Genomic DNA, 22,417 nt, shown 5'->3' with positions numbered 1-22,417 from the left:
TGATCTGGGCTCCTGGATTATGATATGTAATATCTCAATGTATCATAGGAATGGGCGGAACACTGGTTTATACATACGCAACACCTGGCAGCAGAACTGTAGTGGTAAACGCGACTAACATGGTCAGCTGGCAAGTGGCAAACTTCACCGTACACGTACAGGCACCTGTCGGAAAACTGACGATGGAATCGCCAGTAAACGTGGCTGTTGATACGTCGAGAACGCTGACTTTCACGACAAAGACCGGGACAGAATTGATATTGAACGCCACTATCGACGGCGTTTCAATAGCCGATGTTTCGTTGTTGCGAACAACCCCGACCATCAAAGGAAAAATTGTTATTCCAGGCCAGAAAAACGTCCACAACTATACACTTAATTTGACCGTCTACAACGATATAAGTGTTTCAACAGCCGTTTCGGTGATAGAAGTCGACGTGCCGTTTACGGACACGGAGGTCCTTTCGGTGGACCGTCCGTTCGCTCCGACGGCCGAGGATGTGAATATTACCGTAGCGCCGGTAACAGCCACCCGGGTAACTGCACAATACGAGTTCGGAGACGGGACGCCCTCGGCAAACGATTGGTTCCAATCTAGCGACAATTATACGACCGTCTCTACGTTGCATCGATTTTCTAATCCGGGCAACTTTACGATCAAAGCTACGCTGAAAAATCCGCTCGGAAGCGTGTTCAGGGAATTCGCGGTTCTCGTCCAACATCCGGTGAGAGCGATCAATTTCTCGTCGAATTCGCCGCTCGTTTTGCAACGTGATAAAAAAACCGACATGCTGATACCGCTAAAAGGTAAATATTTCAGCCGAATTGATTTGTGTTTTTATAAATTTTCTATCAAAATGAAGTGTATCAAAACTGCTAATTCGTGCAAACCAAATATGGAATGTTGACCGTTTTTTCCAATTGTATCTATCTTACGAAACTTAACGAATCTGACGGTGACATTTGCACCCATCCATTTTAGGAATGGTAGGGACGAACTTCATTGCTGCTGCTGGAATCCCGTTCCCAACGGATCCTATGTACGCAATTTGGGTAGACGATTATAATCTAACAGACAACGGACATTTCACCCTCGACGACCGTCGAATCAACTTCACCATAAACAAGCCAGGAACTTACCTGGTGCACGTGAATATTTCCAATCTAGTTAGTTTCCTCAACTACACCCATCGAGTCGAGGCGGATATAAAGATAGACAGCGTCAAATCCGCCTATTTTGGAGTTAATATCGCCAAAATCGGTATAAACCTCAAGTTTGGAGCGACGGTTATGGGGGGATCACGGGTAAAATTGATTTTCGAATTTCAAGACGGATTGAACGAAACGGTCGACGCCGAAGTCGGCAAACTCAAGCAAGTGCAACACGCTTTTCAAACGGATGGCCAGTTTCTCGTCAACGTAACGGCCTTTAACAGCGTCAGTGTGTTATCAACGACGAACAACATCCCGATGGTTATTCAAATCCCAATCGATCACGTGGGGTTGCATTTCATTACAACAACTAACGCCCCGATCCAGGAAATACCCCAAGGCGCCACCTACAACGCAAAATTCCAAGTGAAACTGGCAGAAAATAAACCTTTCCCGACTAATTCAACGTGCGCGATTGATTTCGGTGACGGCGAAAATGTAACGGAATTGATCGGCCAAAACGCCGCGCTCGGTCGAAGGAAAAGAAGGAGTTTAAGCCCTTCATTGTGCACAGTAGCTGGTGGATGCGTTTTGATAGAAATTCCACACGTTTATAAAAACGGTAATCCATTCCAAGTTCGGGCAAACCTCACCAACGCTGTCTCGCAGAAATCTTTGAATATTACGGCCAACATATATGCAAAAATTGTGAACTTAGGCTTTAAGATCATGTATCTCGATCCCTATATCCCTGGATCGGACAAGTTGCGCGGTGGCTGGATGTTAAACGGTAAACCGAATGCCTACCCGACTAGTTATGTAGTCTATGGCATTGCCACGCGCGACTGGGGCTCGCACATGCATTTAACGTGGAAATTCGGCGCAAAAACCAACGCCGTCATCTACAATAATCTAACATCGAGTGAACACGTGTTCAACACTCCGCAGACGATCGCGGTGGAGCTCTCGGCCTCAAACGTATTGAATGCTGCCACAGCACCGGTGCAAACCATAGAACTGAGATACCCCGTGGGCGATATTAATCTAATCGTGGACCCAATCGTTATCAGGAATACGAGTATATCAGCGACATTGAAACTAGGAAATAACGCCGAAGGAGCTTGCTATTATATAGATTTCAAAATTGCTACGCCTTGTCGGGAGTACATGTACGGCGACGCCGCATCCTGTCAGAGAGGCGAACACGGTTCAAAAATAGCCGCTATAGCGCCTGATTGCAAGAAATTCTTCACTGCCAATGAACGTAGTCAATATAGCAACGGTATACAGTTGCCGAAAATGAAAATGATGACGGCCGCTTTTTATTCCGTTATACTGGACGCGGTAAACGTCGTTAGTCGTCGGACTTTACCGATCCCTTTAGTGGTTACTCGCGGGCCGTGTTATCCCCCGAATGTCACTCTTCAAATCCCGGATGTATGCGCGAACATGCGATATCCTGACTGTGGGGACTATCGAAGATACCCAGGCGCCTTCGGCGTGCTACGATCGGAGAGTCTCGTCGTAAATTCCGTCCCGATTCTGAATTGTACTTCGTCGAAAATCGCCAATTACACTTGGACCATTTTCAAACAGGAAAACGGCGAGTTCGTCGAGATGACCGAAGACGAGTTGAACGGTACTGTACTATCGTCTTCTAGTTTGCGTATGATTTACTTCGCGCCTCGGTTTTTCTCGTACGGGAACTATCGGCTGGAATTGAACGTATCCATGCACGAAGAGCAGGGTATTTTCAAGGTTGTGTCTGGTGATATTTTCGTAATAAGAACGCCGTTAGTCGTCAACATCAAAGGCGGCTACGAGACAACTATGAAATGGTTCGCTAACGTGACGGTGTCCGTCGGTGATTCTACCTACGATCCCGACGATCCGGATAGAGACATGTCGAAGTTGAAATTCGATTGGTATTGCAAAAAATACTGCGAAACTTTCGCCACATATGACCAGTATTTTAACGTGATGAGTGAAGGGAGGTTGTGTAATCCAGGGGATTTGACTCCGTTATTAGATGCGGCCAGCGCCAGCCAGTCCAGTAGACCACTCACCACCGTCGGATGTGTCAAATACGCAGATGAAATACAATATCCAGGTAGGAATTGAATCTAGAACATATAAAATGTATGTACATAATGAATGAATGTGTACTGTAATTCATAATGAAAACAGCAGAAACGACGAATTTCCTTTTAAGAAATCCGTTCTCCGTTTTGGCGCCCGCACCAAAACAACAACAAAAAAACGAATTCTCTCTAAAAATCCATCCTGGCCATAACATCTAGTGTGTTTGGTCCTTTCGACCCTTGAAAACCGATGGAACTGGTATCTTATCTACGAACAGTTAGAATTCCCTTTTTACAACTGCAGGTTTAATGTATGACGCAAAAGGCAAACGTATCGATACGGCCAGCTTCGTAGTTGATACCGCTAACTGGAACGAAGCTTTCAACTTAACGTTGAAACTCATGGTACTGAAATATGACCCGTTTTGGGGCGGCCTGAGAGCAGCGTATTTTGAGCAGTCAGTATCAGTGGTTAACGGCGACCCACCTGACATCAAAATGATGTAAGTGTTATCTTTGTAGTACGAATACAGTTAAGTCCCCTTCGTAGGACGTCTACCTTGTCCGCCGTAGATCCCCAAGCGTACGCGGCTAAATCTGACATTAATAGGCTTTAAACCTTTCATTACAAGGGTTTTTTTTTAAATTTTTTTTCAATAACAAAATAATTGCTTCATCATATCAGCCTCGATTTTAAATCTAGAAACTTTCACAAGTTACTAATTCATCGTATTCATGATTTCTTTTGCTCCTAATTCATTATACTTTGATTTATCCTATTTGTTGTTCTGTAATTATATATCTACTAAAGTTATATTCATCTTAATTTCTAGATCTCGTGATTTGAAAAAATTTATTTCTTCCGACATTTGATTCAAATTCATTACAACTTTTTGCTTATTTTATGCAGTCCTTCCGAGGTTTTGTGTGGAAAATACTCAAACAATAATTTTATTTTAAATACGAATTTCCGTTCCCTTCCGTTTTAAAACGTCCAAAATAGCTCATTTTTATTTTTTCCCTTCGTTCTCCCACTTTTTTGAAAAAAATCCCTACTCCGAGTAACTAAAAACGGCCTCGATATCACACATGTAAACTGTACGGAATCGATGACGTTTCTCAAAAAAAACTTCAAGACACATTTTCGGTAATTTCTGCAAAACCTTTGCGTAAATTTTGGTAATCGTTTTTGTTTTTAGATGTGTTACGAACTGTCAAACTAAAATGAATCCCAGCAGCCGATTTTCAATAGGAACGACCATCACAAATTTCCCGGGGCTTCGCGATTTCGGTTTCGAGTAAGTTTATACGACCCTTCTCCAATCATAGGTAATGATAATCAAATCATTCGATGTTTTCCAGATAATCCGAAGTAATAGGTAACAAACTGGATAAGGCGTGAAGATACACAACATCCGTATAAGATAAATATGCGGGAGAAATCCCATAATAAATTCAGCCAAAGGTCATAAGTTCTAGAATGGAAGTGTATATTACAGTTGTGTTGTTACAGCGCACATGATAAATAACAGTGGCCCCTACTTCGTCGGCGCCAACAAAGTAAAATGCGACGACTAAGATGGATTTTCGCGAGAACGAATGCTCAAAACACGTCTACCTATCATGACGCAGCTCTGCAGAGACTAAGGCGCAAGGTATCCGATTGGCTATTGAACAGCTGCGAGCGCACGTGAAGGTTTAGTGATAGATGGCGCCAGTGCGTGGTCCTCAGTCTCTCGTCGCGTAAATACAATTATCCACCATTCGATGGACAATTTCCCTCAATTTGAGCAACGTTTGGGCTAAAGACTATTCGCAATCATCAGTACGTCTGAACCAATTCGGAAGGAGTTTTGCTAATCGCTTTAGATATTTGGCTGAATTATTGTGGGATTTTTCACGTACATATACGTGTGGGATATATGTTGACATGAAAAATCGCATTTTAGCTGGACGTTGAGAAAAGTGAAAATCCAAGGTCACACAATCCTTTTCCAAACAATTGCGCTAAACGATTGGGCGAAATCAGTGCCCACTGGTATCACGCATGATTACATTTCTATATACCCAGCTGTAGATGGCTATTTCAACAATTTGAGAACCGATCAAGATGCGAGATACGCGCTATTAGTGCAGTCGTGGAGGACAGCAAACCCGAAAATCAAAGGTATAAAATCATCGTGTCTATCTTACTTTAATTCGGCTTGGCTGAATGGATATTTGTGGTTTTGTCTTTAGGTCAGTTTCTGGCATATAACCTATGATGAGAGGGCGCCAAAACAGCATGATCATGGTTTCCAAATGAATGACTCTGTCAATATTTAATTTCCCGAAGCGTCCACATACTGATATTCACTACTGCACACTAGCTTCATCAGAAAACAAAATCAGTTTAAGAGAGCTACGTCTTTCTCTTAGGGCCTAAATGTTCCTTTTTTGCATCTGCTTGTGCCCTTTTGAAATGGTGTCTGTATTGAAATCTTGGACCGCTAGTATCTTCGGTCTAGAAGGCCCTAGGAAGAGATAGCAAACTAGTCGGCGGACGTTTGGTTCATGTAATTGGAAATTTATACGAGGTTTAATACGTCATTTTCAACTCCAAACATGAGAATCTTAACTGATAACTTAGTTGACCTCAGATATAACTTCAAAACGGATCCTGTTAGTTTTTCTTTGCATCGATAGGAAAGGCCAGTCTGCCGTTCGAGATAAACGATACTCCGAAGGAAGGGATTTGCGGTGTGGATCCGCCTGAAGGAACGGCAATCGGTACAGAGTTTAACGTTTTCTGTAGTAAGGATTGTAGCGATCAGGACGGTCCACTTCGGTACAAGATCGCTTACAGGGTAAAGCCTACAGATGATCCCATTTGGATTTACGACGGTGAGATATGATATTTAAAACACTTTTTCCACGAAAAAGATTCTTCTGATATAATGACAGTGGTTACTTAAGCTGATGACCGACATTGTTCAAGCAATATAAACGTCAAATAATGGCTGCGTCGTAGCAATCATCACGAAAATACATTTTTCTTTTGAATTAGAAACAATTGAAAATCAAGTATCATTTACAATCCCGACAATTATACTGACTGTTATTGTATTGTAGATCTATCATACGATTTTAAGATTGTAATTTCGGAGTGTAATTTTACTTAGGTTTTCAATTCAATTTCAGGCAACAACGCGACGATGGAAAAACCCTCAATGTTACCGACAGGTTTAGTGTCTAATGACTATCACTTAAATGTGACATTGCGTTGTTTAGACCGGCTGGGTGCCCTTACTGATATGTTCCTTTCAGTCAAAGTACGTCGTGATTTTTATGAAATAAAAAACCTGATTTGTTGGTGAAAACAGATCGTTTGTACATGACGTCATCACACGTTCATTGTACGTCATGATTGGCCATTCATTCCATTGAAAATCCCGGAAAAGCAACACAATTTTAAATGTATATTTGGATTTAATTGATTTTAAAACTATTTAGTAATTTAGTTAAAATAGCTATACGACGTGGCTTGGTCGTGTGTATAGCTTGTGTCTTAGTAACAATTTAAGACAGCATGTGATTGCACGGGCATGGTCTGCATTATAGCAATTCTTATATATTCCACTTCAACGTTGTTTTCTAAATCTTAAAGCCGCGCTTTCGTAAGTCCAGCAATATAAACCACCTAATACTTTTACAGGTGCTGCCACCTACGCCTAAAACTATCGCCAATACTCTGTCTAAATGGTCAGTGGTTGAAGCGAAGATTCAGGATCAATTGGCGGCAGCTAATCTTGCAGGATTCGCTCAGTTCATTGGTTTATACGGCGGCTATCTGAATAACGAAGCGGCCAGTGATGATGCACAGTTCAACGATTGTAAGCATTCTTTACACGATGGCACATAAAGCCTATTAAATATTAAACGGATCGCATTAGTTTTAGGGTGTCCTCAAATTCTAACACGACATTGACACGGTTGGATATGGAGGTTTTGAGCCATTTGTTTTTCTTCTGTTGAATCTTTAGCAGCATTCATATCGTTTATACGACTGGAATTATGAAATTCATTTTGATAATAAGGGATTGGAGATCTGTTATTCGTTTCTTGTTTATTTTACATAAACAGATTTGAATTCGCTGAACCAAACGTTTGATGCAGCGAATATACCACCGAGGAACGAATCCCTTCTTGCCAGACAAAAAGTGAGAGAAAAGGTAATCCAGTGGTAATCCATTGAGGATTTCAATACCGGTATCATCCGTAACCATATCCCGTCCTACCAAATCAAGTAAGCCCTTTGTTCAGGGTTGACATTTGACCCGACATTACTGGGCTGATCTAAGCCCAATTAATGAGCACGGTTTGGACGACTGATACTAACAACTCCGACGAGGATTTGAAAATGTTCTTGGACTTGTCCCAACTGACAACTTGATAAATACCAAAAATTTGGCATCGGTCTCACTCCGATGACGCATGATTTATTTTTCAGTATCGTGAATTAGTTGTGGGCGAATATACAGCAATAACGCCTCCTACTATCGGCGTTTTGAACCAGCTAGCTTCAGCGTTAGGTGTAGTAACAGCGCGTCATGACGAGTTATCCATTAGAACGATTGTAAGTTGTAACGAAACGATTTTATCTAATTGAAACCCTTTCGGTGCTGACTAATCAATACCTTCTAGTGCGGTAGCCAGTGCGGCGTACTAACAAAGTCCATTATCGATTTATACCCCGCACTGCGGTGTAGACGCACTGAAAGGTTTCATCAAGTTTGGTTATATAAATATAGTTTATTTTCAAGAGAAGTTGGTTGGCGAGTAAAAGTAATCGAAAAAAGAATCTCGCGGGTCGAAATTCAGTGAACCTCTTTAATACCCATTATGCTTGCGTCACTAAATAAGGTCTACAGAAAACAGTTCCAGTTTACTTATAAGTTTTCCATCTTCTTTTGATGTCAAATAGGAATTGCTTTACGCAATACTGACGGATTACTGTCATATGTCAATTCAACGCGCGGGTCAAGTTGAAAGTTCCGCCGAAGACATTGAGAGCGTTAGCAGGTTTTTACTGGAAGTGGTCGGTAGGTTATTTCTAAGATTGTACACTATAAACTATACTGAACATTATTCCTTTCCGATTGTATTCAACTCAAACGTAAAACTCATATCAGTTTACTACTGGCTTCAAGCGACCAGACCCTATTAACCAAATGATCATCATTTCTGATACGACGACAAAAATTAATGCTTGATTCAAATTTGAACTGCGAGTGTGGAAGCAGCTCTTGGGCCACGGGTCTGCGATCGAATTCAAGTTCTTAATTGGCTTTTGTTTCTTTTCTCTGATCTAAGGTTTCGAAGATTTATCTTAGTATAATGGGTCTATTCAATTTAGGAAATGCGGCTATTGGTGCTGGAGAGGTCAGCAAAAATGCGCAAAAAGAAATTGCCATGTATGAATCGATGTTGAATCCGAATAGTAAACAACAAAATACTCCTCCAACAAGAACTTTGTCTCCGGCTGAATTACAGAAAGAAATGCTAAAACTGGATGATGTTGTAAATACGGTATGTGATTAACTGTTTTAACGGCTGAGTCAAAAGTATTCATCGACACTGTTGAACGCCGTCGATAAGTCTTCCAACGCGGTCGTTCAAAGATTCATTTCTTACGATGATGGTAAAGCGCGAAAGTCCAACGCATCTAAAAAAACGCATGTAATTTCTGCGAAGGTTTAAATGTGAGATAAAGCCACACGTTTTGACTATCCAGTACATATAGCCTCAAAAGGCTATAATGCAAATTCGGTTACAAGACAATAGGATATACATGTACGTATGGCCAACATTTTGCTAGGGGTTAGAAGACAATATGAGGTTTATACACAAATGACTAAACAGATACCATTATAAAAATCAATCGTTTGTTCAACTAATATTTTGCATGACGCGACTTTCCAATAGACATGTTTATGTTGTTATGATCGTTTTAGGCTAAACAGTATATTCTGGATTTGGACACATTAGTTAAATCTTGTATGGTTATGATTGTGATGCAACGAAAAGTTCCCGGCGACGAGCCAAGCGTTATGACAACAGCATCAATGAGTATGAGTCTGGAAAAGAGGTTTTCTGGAGAGCTATCCAAAAGTACGTAATATCAAAATGTTCGATTTATTACTATTTGAATCGACTAATTGAGTTTCTTTTTGCAATTTAGAACCTATCACGCCTGGCAGGAAAAACTCGAAGGATAAAATAGATTTGCCTAACCCTTCGTTGATAGTCGGAGAAGGGAATGACACGACTTACTTTGTAGAGTCAAAGGTTCGTATTAGTGGAACATCAAAAGCTCTAAGTATACAATTTCTCCTATATTTTGTCGGATATCAAAAATGTATGTTAACACGTTTTCGTGTTCTTCGTATTTAAGTGTCTTTCAATCAGTTCAAACATTTATACGTTTTCGAACAACACCGGTAACAACGCGGCAACCAAACCCAAGGAAGTGACGTCAGGACTACTGTCGTTAGATATGAGAAATGAAACCGGTGACCCGATGATCGTTGGCGGTCTGCCAGACCCGATCGTACTAGTTATCGAAAGGAAACGAAACGGCGTAAATATCGTAGCAAAGAAACTGTTGATAATGTTAATTAGTAATATCAGATATTGCACTTTATCATGTTTTTTTTTTTAATGTACTTAGATTCCAGATATAAGTGTTGTAGAATCGACGAAGCCTAATGAGGAAATGCTGATCCATACTATAACGGTACCACTTGACGCAACGCTCGGCATTAAAGTTGTATTAAGTGAAAACGCCACGGACCTCGTCAACGGCACAACAGAATCGACTACCAACAACAACACGCAGCAAGCCCCAACTACAAAGTTGTCTTCAATTTCAAATAGCACGACTTCAAATACGGTTACATCCTCGAGTTCCAGCGTTACTTCTCCGAGCGCTGCAACTTCCAGTAGTACTCCCCGAACTACTTTACCAAATTACACGATTTTTAAGACTCCAGACCAGACATTGGACACTACTTCATTCAATGTAACTGATGTAACCAATGTTACCACTTTCGGCGCAACAACTGCCGGTATTACCAATACCAAAACTATTGTCACTGGGACATCTGCAACTGTGACTTCACTGACAAATTCAACTCCGTCGATAAATCCAAAAATTAATGTTACTACAACAGCCCCGATGAAAGGTACTCACACTCCTTTTTATTGTCATCATCTACACAATCTACGAACGGTCGGAGTTAACTTGATTTGTAATTACGGTTGTTATCAGCGAAAGTTTTTTTAAAGCGTTGATTTGAATTCATGGATGAAAGATTATGATATCGAAGAACATGAACTTTGTCAATGGTGCAACCGATATCATTAGACTTAAACATTTCAGGTCACGTAGTAAGCGTGTGAATACACATTTCTGAATTGTTTCTCAATTTTGTTAAAGATCCTCCTGGTGGTTTTGTTCTTTCGGAGAATATAACGAGATTCGTCGTTTTCGTCAAAGTCGGTTCACGTCCAACTGTTTCTAAACATGATTTCAACTGCACGCTGCCCTTTCATGCTGAAACTGATGTGAATGGCTCTACAGCAGCAGAAAGGGATCTGAATACATGCTTGTTCCACAACATTCTAAATGGGTAAACGATGTATTGACACCAAGTATTGATTGTTCTGCATAAGCTTAACAGTTTTAATCCAAAATATTTCAAGTCATTCTTTGCGCGAGTAAGTTTTCGATTTAATCAGATATTTTAACCTGCATATCATACTGAACGACTTTTTTCTTGCAGAACCGATAAACCAGTTTATGTTGGCATCAAGGCTTTGAATGGAACTATAGGTTAGATGCCCGATTCTATGACGCAAGCATGCATTTCTTGAAAATTTATTCCGAATTCTTCAAGATACCGTCTACGATTCGTTTGCAGATCCTGCCAATGCAACTGTCGATGATTACAAGGAGGCTATGTACAATGCATCATTTTTCACTGCTGATTGCTTGTACTGGAATACAAAGACCGAAGAATGGTCGAATGCTGGCTGCACGGTAAAATATCCTCTTGGAAACCCCTCTTACTTCATCTGACGTGGAATACGATTTTTGAGGAAGCTCCCCGAAGTCAAAATTCATTCTGGATCCTAGTCATAATCAATATCTAGTTTTGACTGGCCGCCCTCCTTTGTTCTGAGTAAAATCCACTTGAAGTATTCTTTCGTTCTTGACTCGAGGCGCTGGCCACCAGTCAAATTTAATAACCCTCCCATTTACCGCCGCCCCCACCTACCGCCAATGTATATCTCAATACAAATACATAGTAAAACACCCCGATATACCGCCATTCACTCTCCATATAGTCAAAATCGTTCTGAACCGATGTGGCCGGTATACCGGGGGTTGGCTGTAGTTTGAAATCTCTGGCGCTAATCGTATCTATGTTCTACCACAGGTTGGTGACCTAACTACTAGTGATAGCACGCAGTGTAAATGCACACATTTGACGACGTTCGGGTCGTCTTTTACGATTCCTCTACCGAAAATAGATTTTAGCGGCGGATTTCTCAATCCTAACGACAATCCAGTGGTGTTCGGTACGATGGTGTCTCTACTATGTTTATACTTAATTCTACTGATCTGGGCTGTTAAAGCCGACAGAAAAGATCTCGTAAGGGTAAGGTTTCAGAAATTCACAATAACAAGATATGTTCTGGACCGATAGTTGCACAGTCAAAACCCTAAAAATGTCTGTCAAAATCTCTAAAAATGTTATTTGAGTATTTGAGACAACATGGCCTTGATGGTCGTATCTAACCCTTCACTGTGTTACTGACGCATAGTTTTACATTTGTAGTTGATGTTGTGTAAAAATGCTTTTTAACGAATTATCAATGGATAGTATTAACATCATTATACCTATTTTTCGATAGGCTGGTTCCACGCCGCTGCCGGATAACGATCCCCGAGATAAATACATTTATGAAATACTCGTAACTACAGGAGAAGCGAAAGAAGCCGGTATTGTGAACGAAATCCAACTCGTATTCCCTTTGAAAGTTCCTTAGATCTATCACCTGACTTACGTACGTGTTTCCTGCGGTACCTCATGTGTTTACATTTTCAGGTACGACAGCTCAAGTATCGTTTGTATTGACCGGTGAAGATGGTGATACGGGTCCCAGAGTTTTAATGGATGAGAAAAGGAAGGTTCTTCAAAAAGGCGATGTTAATTCGTTCATTATGGTAGTGCCGAAACCGCTGGGAAACTTAGCGCACTTACGGTAATACGTTCTAATACATTAAATCATTTCTAAATGAAATTCTATCAACATCTGAATTAGGAGAACTAAGCGTTTCTTACTGTCAAGTGTAGATCTTCGATACCATACTGTCTTATTCAGTTTCTCCTAATGATAGAAAGTTAATTTTGAAATGTATCATTCAGTATTTGGCACGATAATGGTGGCAAGAATCCGTCTTGGTTTTTCAACCAGATGCAAGTAACCGATATTCAAACTCTGGATAGATATCTGTTCATTTGTGACAAATGGTTGGCCGTAGAACAAGAAGACGGTTTGGTGAGTGTCATTCCAATTCCTTCTTCTCCACTGGGACCTTACGTGTTGTTTTGCCTAAGCATTGTAAATACTGATACATGTATAACCAAAATATGTTCTTAGCTGCAACAGTTCTCATCAAATAAGCACTGATAAGCAAGAAATGATCCGAAATATACGTAGATTGCTTTTTGAAACGTGAGCAGTACGGATGGAATTAGCAATGGGCCAGACCTTGCAAGTTATGGTTAATATAAACGTTTTTAATTAATTATTTACTACCTACGTAATAACGTTTAAAACTAGTAGGCCTTAATGGACCCTTAGCATTAATGAAGCAATCGTCCACTCGAGATATGTCGATGCGTTTTTTCAGATCGACAGAATAATTCCCCTAGCGGGAGACATCGAGATGAAAGCCTTCAACTATCTATTCTGGTCGAAAACTCGCAAAGACCTCTCCGACGGGCATATTTGGTTATCGGTTTTCAAAAGACCTCCGAAAAGCAACTTCACCCGCGTTCAGAGATTGACGTGTTGTTTAACCCTCGTCTACGTGTCGATGATGGCCAGTTTGACCTTCTACAAGGCGATGGCGATGCGGCAAAACGTCACGCAAATTGTCATCGGGCCGATCAAGTTTACGCTCGAGCAACTGGTCGTTTCTATCCTGGCGTCGTTGATAATCGTACCGGTGAATGTGTTTATCGTGCTGCTGTTCAGGATGTCCGGTCCCTGGCCACCGAACGCCTGTGGCAAATGTTGTCGCAACAAACGCGTGTGCGACTCGAAATACAGCGAAATGAAGTCGGACCAGGCTTCGGAGGCGATGGAAATAGAGTTGCAAAACGAAAAAGAGTATCTAGATACAGGCACGTAAATACCTAAATCAAGCCCGTTTTGACTGGAATTTAGCTACTTATCTTACTAATCATTTGTACTTATTTACGGTTCAGGCGAGAGAAAATCCGCGACACCATCGCGACGACCTTGGAAAGATTCCCAAACCAGTCAGAAAATCAGCTACACGGACGCATCGGGCTACGGGAAAATACCAGAATCACCGAAAAAAGACGACCAGAAAAAGAAGAAGAAGAAAGTGGTTTTGCCGTGGTGGTGTGTGATTGTCGGCCATACGCTTGCATTTATTGCCGTGGCAGTGAGCTTCTATTTCGCGAACATGTTCTCCAAAGACCTCGGGTTATCAGGCTCTAAGGAGTGGATTGCATCATTTGGAGTTTCTCTCATCCAGTCGATCATGCTTCAACAACCGATTAAGGTACCGTAGTACATTCACCATAGTATATTCTCACGTGGGTTCGAACTTTTTGCATTTTTTTTTACTTTTGTGATGAAGTGTTATCACATCTCTATGCATTGATTGCCATTATTATGTTTACATTAATTGTATGTAATTTATTATGCTTAGATAAATAAAGATTAATATATTTCTTTTTTTTTCGTTTTTTCATTCAGTAGATGAATGATCGTTTCATTGTCATTTCACTTCCCTTGACATTTTTCAGGTTTTGTTTTTGGCCCTTCTTTACGCCCTGATCATCAAGAAACCCGACCTTGAGGAACCGGACGAGAGCGAGTACGACAACAGCCTCAAGGACAACGAGGAGTGGTTGCACGATCCTTACTGCAACTCGCCTGATATTAAAGAAAAAATCGCTCGATATAAAGCCATACCACTGCCACCGGACGAGGAAGAACTTAAAGCTGCCAGGGATAAGAGGTACGTACGAATGAATACAATTTAGGCAATAGAGATAAATCAAAACAAATCAAGTCAGATGACAGCCTCGATAAACTGAAGACATATATACATGGTGAGGAACTAAAAGCTACCTGGAATAAGAGGGAATAGACTGTAGGCCATTCCAATCATGGAATCAAGAATCCATGTTCCAATAAAGATGACAAAGGCAGAGATACATGGTATTCACACTTAGGACCAAATGCTTTTTAGTCGGAATCGTAGTAACAGTTCATTTGTTGTTTGGTTTAAACGCTAAGCAGCCAGTTAAAACGCGGTTCCTCAGCCGTAAGCGAAATTTAACTCATGGTTAGAATGACATACATAAATATTTCAGTTCTTTTCCCCGATCCTACCCGCAAAACTGCAACCTTGTTCTTTGTCGTGTTAACATGGTCAATTCTCATCTCTTTTAGGCTTAAGGAAATCGAAATGGTGAACATTATCTGGGAGATCATATTCTACACGATATATGTTGGAATTCTGATGGTTTTGTCTTATGAAAATCGAGATACGAGATCTCACTATTTCTATAAAGACATAGAGAACATCTTCTACAACGATAGATACACCAGAAACAACACCGTTGGAACTTATGCCTTATCCGCCGTGAGTTTTTTTATGGTTGTGAGCAATTGGATCGTTTTTAATACCCTCTAATAAACCCTTAAACTAATGAGATGCCTCTTTGTAAAAAGATCCAGATTCCGAAATTCGAAGATATGATAAACTTGGAACTTATCAAACTTGCATACGGATTTGTGAATAGCTAACTTCCGCAACAAATTCTAAATATATTTAATTGGAATTCATTTAATCACAGATATAATACCAGAGCTCGAAACCACCCCAGAATCTAGGCCCGCGAAACTAGCATTTTCAATAAGCCGTTCCTCTGTAAAGCTCCTTCAATTTGGCAAAGCCAACCTGCACTTTAAATCCGCCCCAACTATCAGCACCCTCGTAAGTAGTAAGCTGCTTGATTGATGTACACTTTAAAATATATTTTCATTCAGAGAGACTTCTGCATGACATAAATTTATCTTCATTTTTCATCGTTTCATCCCTTTTCATTTCTTTTATTTTATTTGTTCGTTTTTATGTCGAGGTGCCTGAACATCCTTTTAAATACAGCCTTTATTGCTCTACTCGGACTCCTGTCACTTCAATGTCTGTAACCTATTTTGTTTTAAGGTATTCATTTTCTACATATTGATGGTGACAAGTAAACTACTATAGTATACTATACTCTACTATGAAATACTCAGCATTTCGGGGTATCTTATTTCTTATTTTCTTATGATACGTTTTCATCGGTCACTTTCGTTGCCTGTTTCTGCAGGTGAGGAATTTCGATCAGTTTTGGGATTACGCCGAAAAATCGCTGGTGCCTGGAATGTTCGGGTACGATATGTTCCCGGGTGATGATTGGTACAAATATAAGAATTACATCGTTGATCGACAGGCGTTGAGAGTCTGCGTTCCACGTCTACGTCAGTTACGAACAAAACCTGGTAAGTTTTCCTGTTTTGGCTAAATCGCTATTGGTTCTAAAAGATACAACTCATATGTTCATCGGTAATCGAGAACAGTTGCTTTAATTTCGTTTCCAAATAAACTTTTTACGTACTTATACATTCATTTTAGTAGTAAATATCGTTTTAGTCGCATGTAACTCGAGATTAGATCGGTTATTTGGTGATGTGTGCCGGCCTAGCTATAGTATGTTTAGCCAAGAAGAAGGGAATTACAAAGCTGGATGGATTCCCGTTAATAAATCAGGTGAATACACGCCATCTGGAAAATGAGTAACTAATTCAATATGCAAAAAAGATATTAATGTATGCATAGTGCGTAGTTCCAGCCTGAAAGTGAATTCCATCGCTCCTTCGAGAAATGATGGCGGATGCCGTAACCCCCCCCCCCCGTATAAAATGCCCGCATTAATGATTCGAATGAAATCAATTCTCTCGACGTCAATTTTAGATTTGGACGTTGTTTATATTTTCTTGAATTTACATGTAGAGATTTCGATATTCTAGATCCAAACGATAAACCGGATTATGGGTTCGGTTACTCGTCGGCCTGGAAACTCAAGGGTTCGCCTACGTCTGGGAAATTTGCCACGTACTCCGGTGGCGGTTACGTAGTGAATTTGGGAACGCAGCCGAAACAAGCTCTGCGCACTCTAAAAACGATTAAAGCTGGAAACTGGTTGGATAAGAATACAAGATGTATCATCATCGAGTTTTTGCTTTACAACAACAACGTTCGCTTGTATGGTGTGGCGTTTCTCCTCGTGGAATTCCTAAATAGTGGAGGTAATCACATACATAGTGAATATATAGAGGAGCTTATAATTATTGATGCAATATGGCTGCGCCCGATCAATGGACTACATTACAGTCCTGACTATAGACAGTTGTAAATCAAGGTTATCTGTCGACAAAAACTCCAATATTGTTTTCCTATCAAATTCAAGATTCATTGATTGCATTTTTATATAAGTATATTTTATTTCATATTTGAAAGATATCGAATTTTGTCTATGTGTATGAGCCCGTAGTAGCCACCATTATATATCACGAAGCCCGTTGAAAACGTGTTGAGATGAACAAATATCGAAAAAAACCAATTGTATTCCCAATTAAAAAATCCATATCACGATTGATGCATTTGTTTAAGTCAGAATCGTGCTCTCAATTCAGGGGCGTTTACAAAGTATAAAGTGACAGTAATGCGCCTGGAGAAAGGAATGACACCGACGAACTCAGTGATGTTCTTTTTCCAATTCATTTTTCTCGGGTTCTTGATCTACTTCGCGGTGCGCGCTTCGAAGAGACTGCGGAAAATCGGTCGACGTCAATATTTTAATGTAAGTATAAAATGTGTGAACATATGAAGATTAGAACGGAGACGTAATTTTTTTGCATCGGATGCAATGTTAATTTTGGCCCGAATTCTGAGTCCTTTAGCTTCCTACTGGTTTGCCATTTCTCATTACAATTTGTGATGGGTATTCTTTGGAAAGGGATGTTTTATACCTGAGACAGGTATTTTTCATCAGCCAATTATGACGCAATTGGCGGCCATCTTGGTGTCACCAGTACTCATTTGTAAGTTGGAAAAAGTTTTTCCACATTATATTGATACCTAAGCGTATTTTGCTACCACAATCAATTAGAAAGTTGTAGCTCATAACGTGTTCTATGATTGTGGTGAGTTTCAAGGTAATTGGATTTCGTATATGGCCACCAGGGGGCGTTGAATAATACAATATCTTAGCATTTCTTTATTATATTCGTATCAATGCATATTTTGTAAACACAATCAATTGGAAAGTTGTAGCGCATGACATCATCTATGATTGTTGCGAGTTTTAAGGACATAAGTTTTTCTATATGGTCACCAGGGGGCGTTGAACAGTAGAATAACTTAGTATTTCCTTATTATATTGGTACCTAGGCATATTTTGTTACCATGATCAATTGCAAAGTTGTAGTTCGTGACATATTCTATGATTGTGGTGAGTTTCGAGGTCATTGGGTTTTGAATATGGTCACCAGGGGGCGTTGAATAGTAGAATGACTTAGTATTTCCATATTAAATTGGTAACGAGGCATATTTTGCTATCACAATCAATTACAAAATCGTAGCTGCTGACATGTTCTATGATTTTGGTGAGTTTCAAGGTCATTGGATTCTGTATATGGTCACCAGGGGGCGTTGAATATTGGAATTGTTAGATTGTTGAGCATTTGAAACCACTTCCCAAGTGGGCATGGTGTCCCTGGGCCCGTAGTTTTCGAATAACTCACTATCTAACTATTCGTTATCTGGCTTTTGACGCCTTCAAAACGGTTACAATATTGTTTATAATGACATCCTGCGTTATAGAAGGCGTTCTGTTTAAAGTCGATGTGCACAACGTCATCAATATTCGCGTTGCAAAATAAGAATTAAAACTGTGAATTTTGGAATTCATTTCTGTTTAGATATATTTCATGATTCTCATTTTATTTTTGATAAATTTCAATAATTAGTTTTTAGAAGATGCGGACTAAGTCATCAATACATCGGTGTTAGACTGGTTGCCAGTCAATTCAATTCATTAATCGATATATTAAAATCCGATATGACTTTCTTGATGCTTGATATTGTATGATTTATATCGTATTATTTTTTGTCGACAATATTAAAAGCAATATATGCGTTATTTTAAGGCGTCAATAAACGTTCAAGTTCGTTTTCTTTACAGTCATTTTGGGATGTTTACGAGTTTGCGGTGATACTCATGGGATTTGTGGCCATATTCATGCAAATAGTGAGATTCTTCGGGGCGTACGCGATGGCTGAAATGATGGTGGACAGAACCAAATTCATAAATCTTGACTATGTCGTTTTGTACGACGAGGTAATTTTCACAGAATACAACTAACGAAATGAGGAAATGATAAACTATGTAACGTTTGTCATATGTTTGTATAATGTTATCTGTCTATATTTGCAGTTGTCGGTTTATTTACTCGCAATGATCGTATTTCTATCGACACTTCAAGGGCTGAAACTACTGCGATTTAACAAAAGGATTTGCGCCCTGGCTTTGATGATGAAGTGGTTGTCCTGGCCACTAATGCGATTTATGGTCGTGTTCTTGGTTCTGTTTTTCGGATTTGTTAGTTTGTGTCACCTGAAGTTCATGGTCCGTTTGAGAGAATATTCAACGTTCATTGCTAGTATGGAGACATTATTGAACATGATGTTAAGTAAGTGTTATTACTAGGATCTCACTGAATGATGTTCTACTATAGGGACATAGGTTCAGAGGGTTCCATCCGGAGGACATTGATTTGGGTGCCACCCATTCCGTCTCTATCAAAGCCCAACGAACGCAGCACTGGGAAAACGGGTGATAGAAACATGTTTCTGGCGTTTCTCTTGATCACTAGCGTTTACAAGAAACGATAAACATTGTTTCGGGAAAAGATGTTTCCGAGGTCAAACGTGTTTTCGTTTGTGGGCTTGAAGCACAAAAGGGAAATACAACAGGGAAACACAGGAAACATGTGCTTCCTGTTTCTGTGCTTCACCGCGTCGTGTACGTCGCGCTTAAGTGATGGGGAGGGGGTCCATTTTGAGGTTTCCGAATCGACCATTCTCACGCCCAAATTATTCAATTTTATAACGTTTCAATTCATTGTATACCTCCATTCTAGATAAATTCAATTTCCGACGAATGCAGGCAGTCAGTCCCGTGATGGCTCCGTTAATGTTCGTGGCATTCGTTATCATCGTAAATTTCATGATGGTTAACTTCATGGTTGCGATCATTTTGGAGGGCTACACGTACGCGATGGATTGCATAGCTGGACAAGCGAACGAGTATGAAATTGTGGATTTTATGATGCAATCATTCAAAAAAGCCATCGGTATGACTAGAATAGAAGGGAACCCTACAGAATGCCGGTTGGAATATTTGGAAGGTAAACTGGATTTAAATCATTTTAACTTATTCATTGTGGATATTTCAGGTAGAGTAAATTATACAGAGTAAAGTAGTTGAAATAATTAAGATCTATTTATTTCTTGGATACATTTATCTACATAATGCTAGCTTGATATATGGTATGATCTTTATAGCATATCATCAACATTAATTGAACTATAACAATCCAACGATAAACCCAACATTTTCAAGTTCTGCGGCTGTTTGCGAAATTGGATTTGTTAGTTTGTGTTTGTAAGACAGGATTTAAGTTCTACAGTACATTTGCAGATTGGCTTTATTCGAAACTAGTTTCATAGTTCTTGAACTAATTTGACTAGAACCTAGATTATCGGTCGTGGGTTTTATTTATATATGGAGTCTCACTAATCAATTATTCACTCGAGGAACTAGCTTCGAAATACGTATACTATAGGTTGTTTAATTCCTCGAGAAGCATGGTGAAATATGAAAGAAATATTCCCCAATGGTTAAAATCAGTAAATATACGTAAAATGTAAACAAATACACGCAACATTCGTATACGTATATACCAAAAGTATTCCATTCATTCTCATTCACCTGATGAAGCTTCTATGCATTAGTAGCGAAATCTCGTGCGTCAAATTAATAGATAACCAATATAGTTACTACTCGTCTCGTTATCTATACCAAAAGTAGTATAATGACCAATTCTACAAATTTCAGTTTATAATCTAATTTTCAAAGCAACTTATCCTCATGAACTGAATGTTTATACATTTCCCTCACAGATTCCTTGCATAGTTTTTATTAGAACATCCTTTGAATTTGATAAACAGTTTCTGCTGTTCTTCAACCTTAAACAACATCCATTGATCTTCCTCCTTACACTGAGGTATATGTGGATTTGATGTTTTCGATTTACAGGAGCCCAAGATAGCGCGGATGAGAAGTGCCGCGAGCTTTCGAACCGAGTCGATTTGATCATCGACAGGCTGGAGAACTACATTAAAAAACAAGCCGACAGCAAAGACGTAATGGCCGAACTGGAGGAAATGAAGAAGTCGTCGGAAAAATCTAAAAAACGAAATATCATCATCAGTTAAACGCTGAAAGATTTAAGACATTTCTTATAGTATCGTTTGAATAACTGCACATTATGTTGATAATAATTCTATTTGCATTGCTCGAAAACGATGAAGTGAAGTTGACCTGATATATCCAATAACTCGACTGATCCTCGGCTCAGTCAGTCGCTACGGGATGGTAGTGTGAAGGGATCCGTTGAGAAGGCTCCGACTCGACCATTTACTCAGTCAGTCACTACAACGGACAGTAGTGTAAGAGGCCCGAATCATTTACAAAACATACTTTACCTTCCATTAACATTATATTTGCATTGAACTTGAGTGTTTTTTTTGCTCTAAGTGGACCGGTATGAGTCCATATCCGTTAAAAATCTGTTTTGATTATTGATCGCTCTTGCGTCGTGTAAATATTTTCATAATTTATGCAATCTACAATTCTCAATGACTAATTTTTCATTGCAATGTATTTTAAAAATTTGCTTCTTCTCGAAATAAATGCATGAAATTTAATATGTTGGAATTTGATTTTCCACGTTAGAATCGGGCTAAATCGATCAATATTCGTCCGACGATACAACACTTGAATTATATCATTGTTTTTGCCTCTTATGAATAGTTCATGAGATTTATGTATCCACAATTGAATACCAGGTCGAATTTTAATCTACGATTGATGATGAGATAATTTAACCATTTTCAAAGAATAAATCATCGAATGTATTTTCTATCGAGAAGGATTATATAAAGCAACTGAGTATTTTTATTTGTATCGTCCAACAAACACAAGGCAAGGTCTGCTCCGGCGTACTGGTTGAGCGATATTGAGTAAGAAGGAGCCTATGGAAGTTGAAAAATAGCATATATATAACCCATTAGACATCTCAGATATTTGGGTAGAATTTCATATCACCCAATATAGGCACTCGCGTATTATGCGATTCATGAGTCAAGACTCCGTGGACCGTTGTTGCATTAGTTTAGTGTTAAAATCTAATAAACATCTTGAGGATTTGATTAGATTAGTTATATCTCCAATAGCTTTGATTCATGAAGTCTTTTAGGTTAAAACTGACCAAAGTTATCACACAAAGCCCTAGCAATGAAATAAACAACATAACGCCTTATGAGATCTAGTTTCTAGGGATTTTATTCGAGGTTTTTTAACTGTAATTAAATCAAATGTATATTAAGAATATACGTAACAACCCACAGACATCTCCGTGAATAATTTATACATTGAAAACCAATCTAACAATTATGATAAGTGGAAAACTAGAATTGA

The 22,417-nt window shown here is 39.5% G+C and overlaps 1 protein-coding gene across 1 annotated transcript; it reads left to right on the top strand.

The window, feature by feature from the left end:
• Positions 1-3,731: 3,731 nt before the first annotated feature.
• LOC141904391 (polycystin-1-like protein 2) lies at positions 3,732-21,153 on the top strand. Its single transcript, XM_074792976.1, has 33 exons — positions 3,732-3,736; positions 4,433-4,531; positions 5,183-5,400; positions 5,919-6,116; positions 6,414-6,544; positions 6,928-7,105; positions 7,356-7,444; positions 7,723-7,848; positions 8,197-8,314; positions 8,629-8,801; positions 9,227-9,383; positions 9,454-9,560; positions 9,667-9,852; positions 9,943-10,456; positions 10,711-10,903; positions 11,057-11,106; positions 11,195-11,313; positions 11,714-11,935; positions 12,192-12,279; positions 12,386-12,542; positions 12,707-12,839; positions 13,195-13,690; positions 13,775-14,097; positions 14,345-14,559; positions 14,997-15,189; positions 15,923-16,094; positions 16,246-16,362; positions 16,623-16,901; positions 17,289-17,455; positions 18,839-18,994; positions 19,091-19,346; positions 19,797-20,063; positions 20,975-21,153. The coding sequence occupies exons 1-33, from the start codon at positions 3,732-3,734 to the stop codon at positions 21,151-21,153; spliced, it is 6,081 nt and encodes a 2,026-aa protein (XP_074649077.1).
• The last annotated feature ends 1,264 nt before the right edge of the window (positions 21,154-22,417 follow it).

This window comes from Tubulanus polymorphus, chromosome 4, assembly GCF_964204645.1.
Source record: "Tubulanus polymorphus chromosome 4, tnTubPoly1.2, whole genome shotgun sequence".
NCBI classification, from domain to species: Eukaryota; Metazoa; Nemertea; class Palaeonemertea; order Tubulaniformes; family Tubulanidae; genus Tubulanus; species Tubulanus polymorphus.
This window is presented reverse-complemented; position numbering and strand designations above follow the sequence as displayed.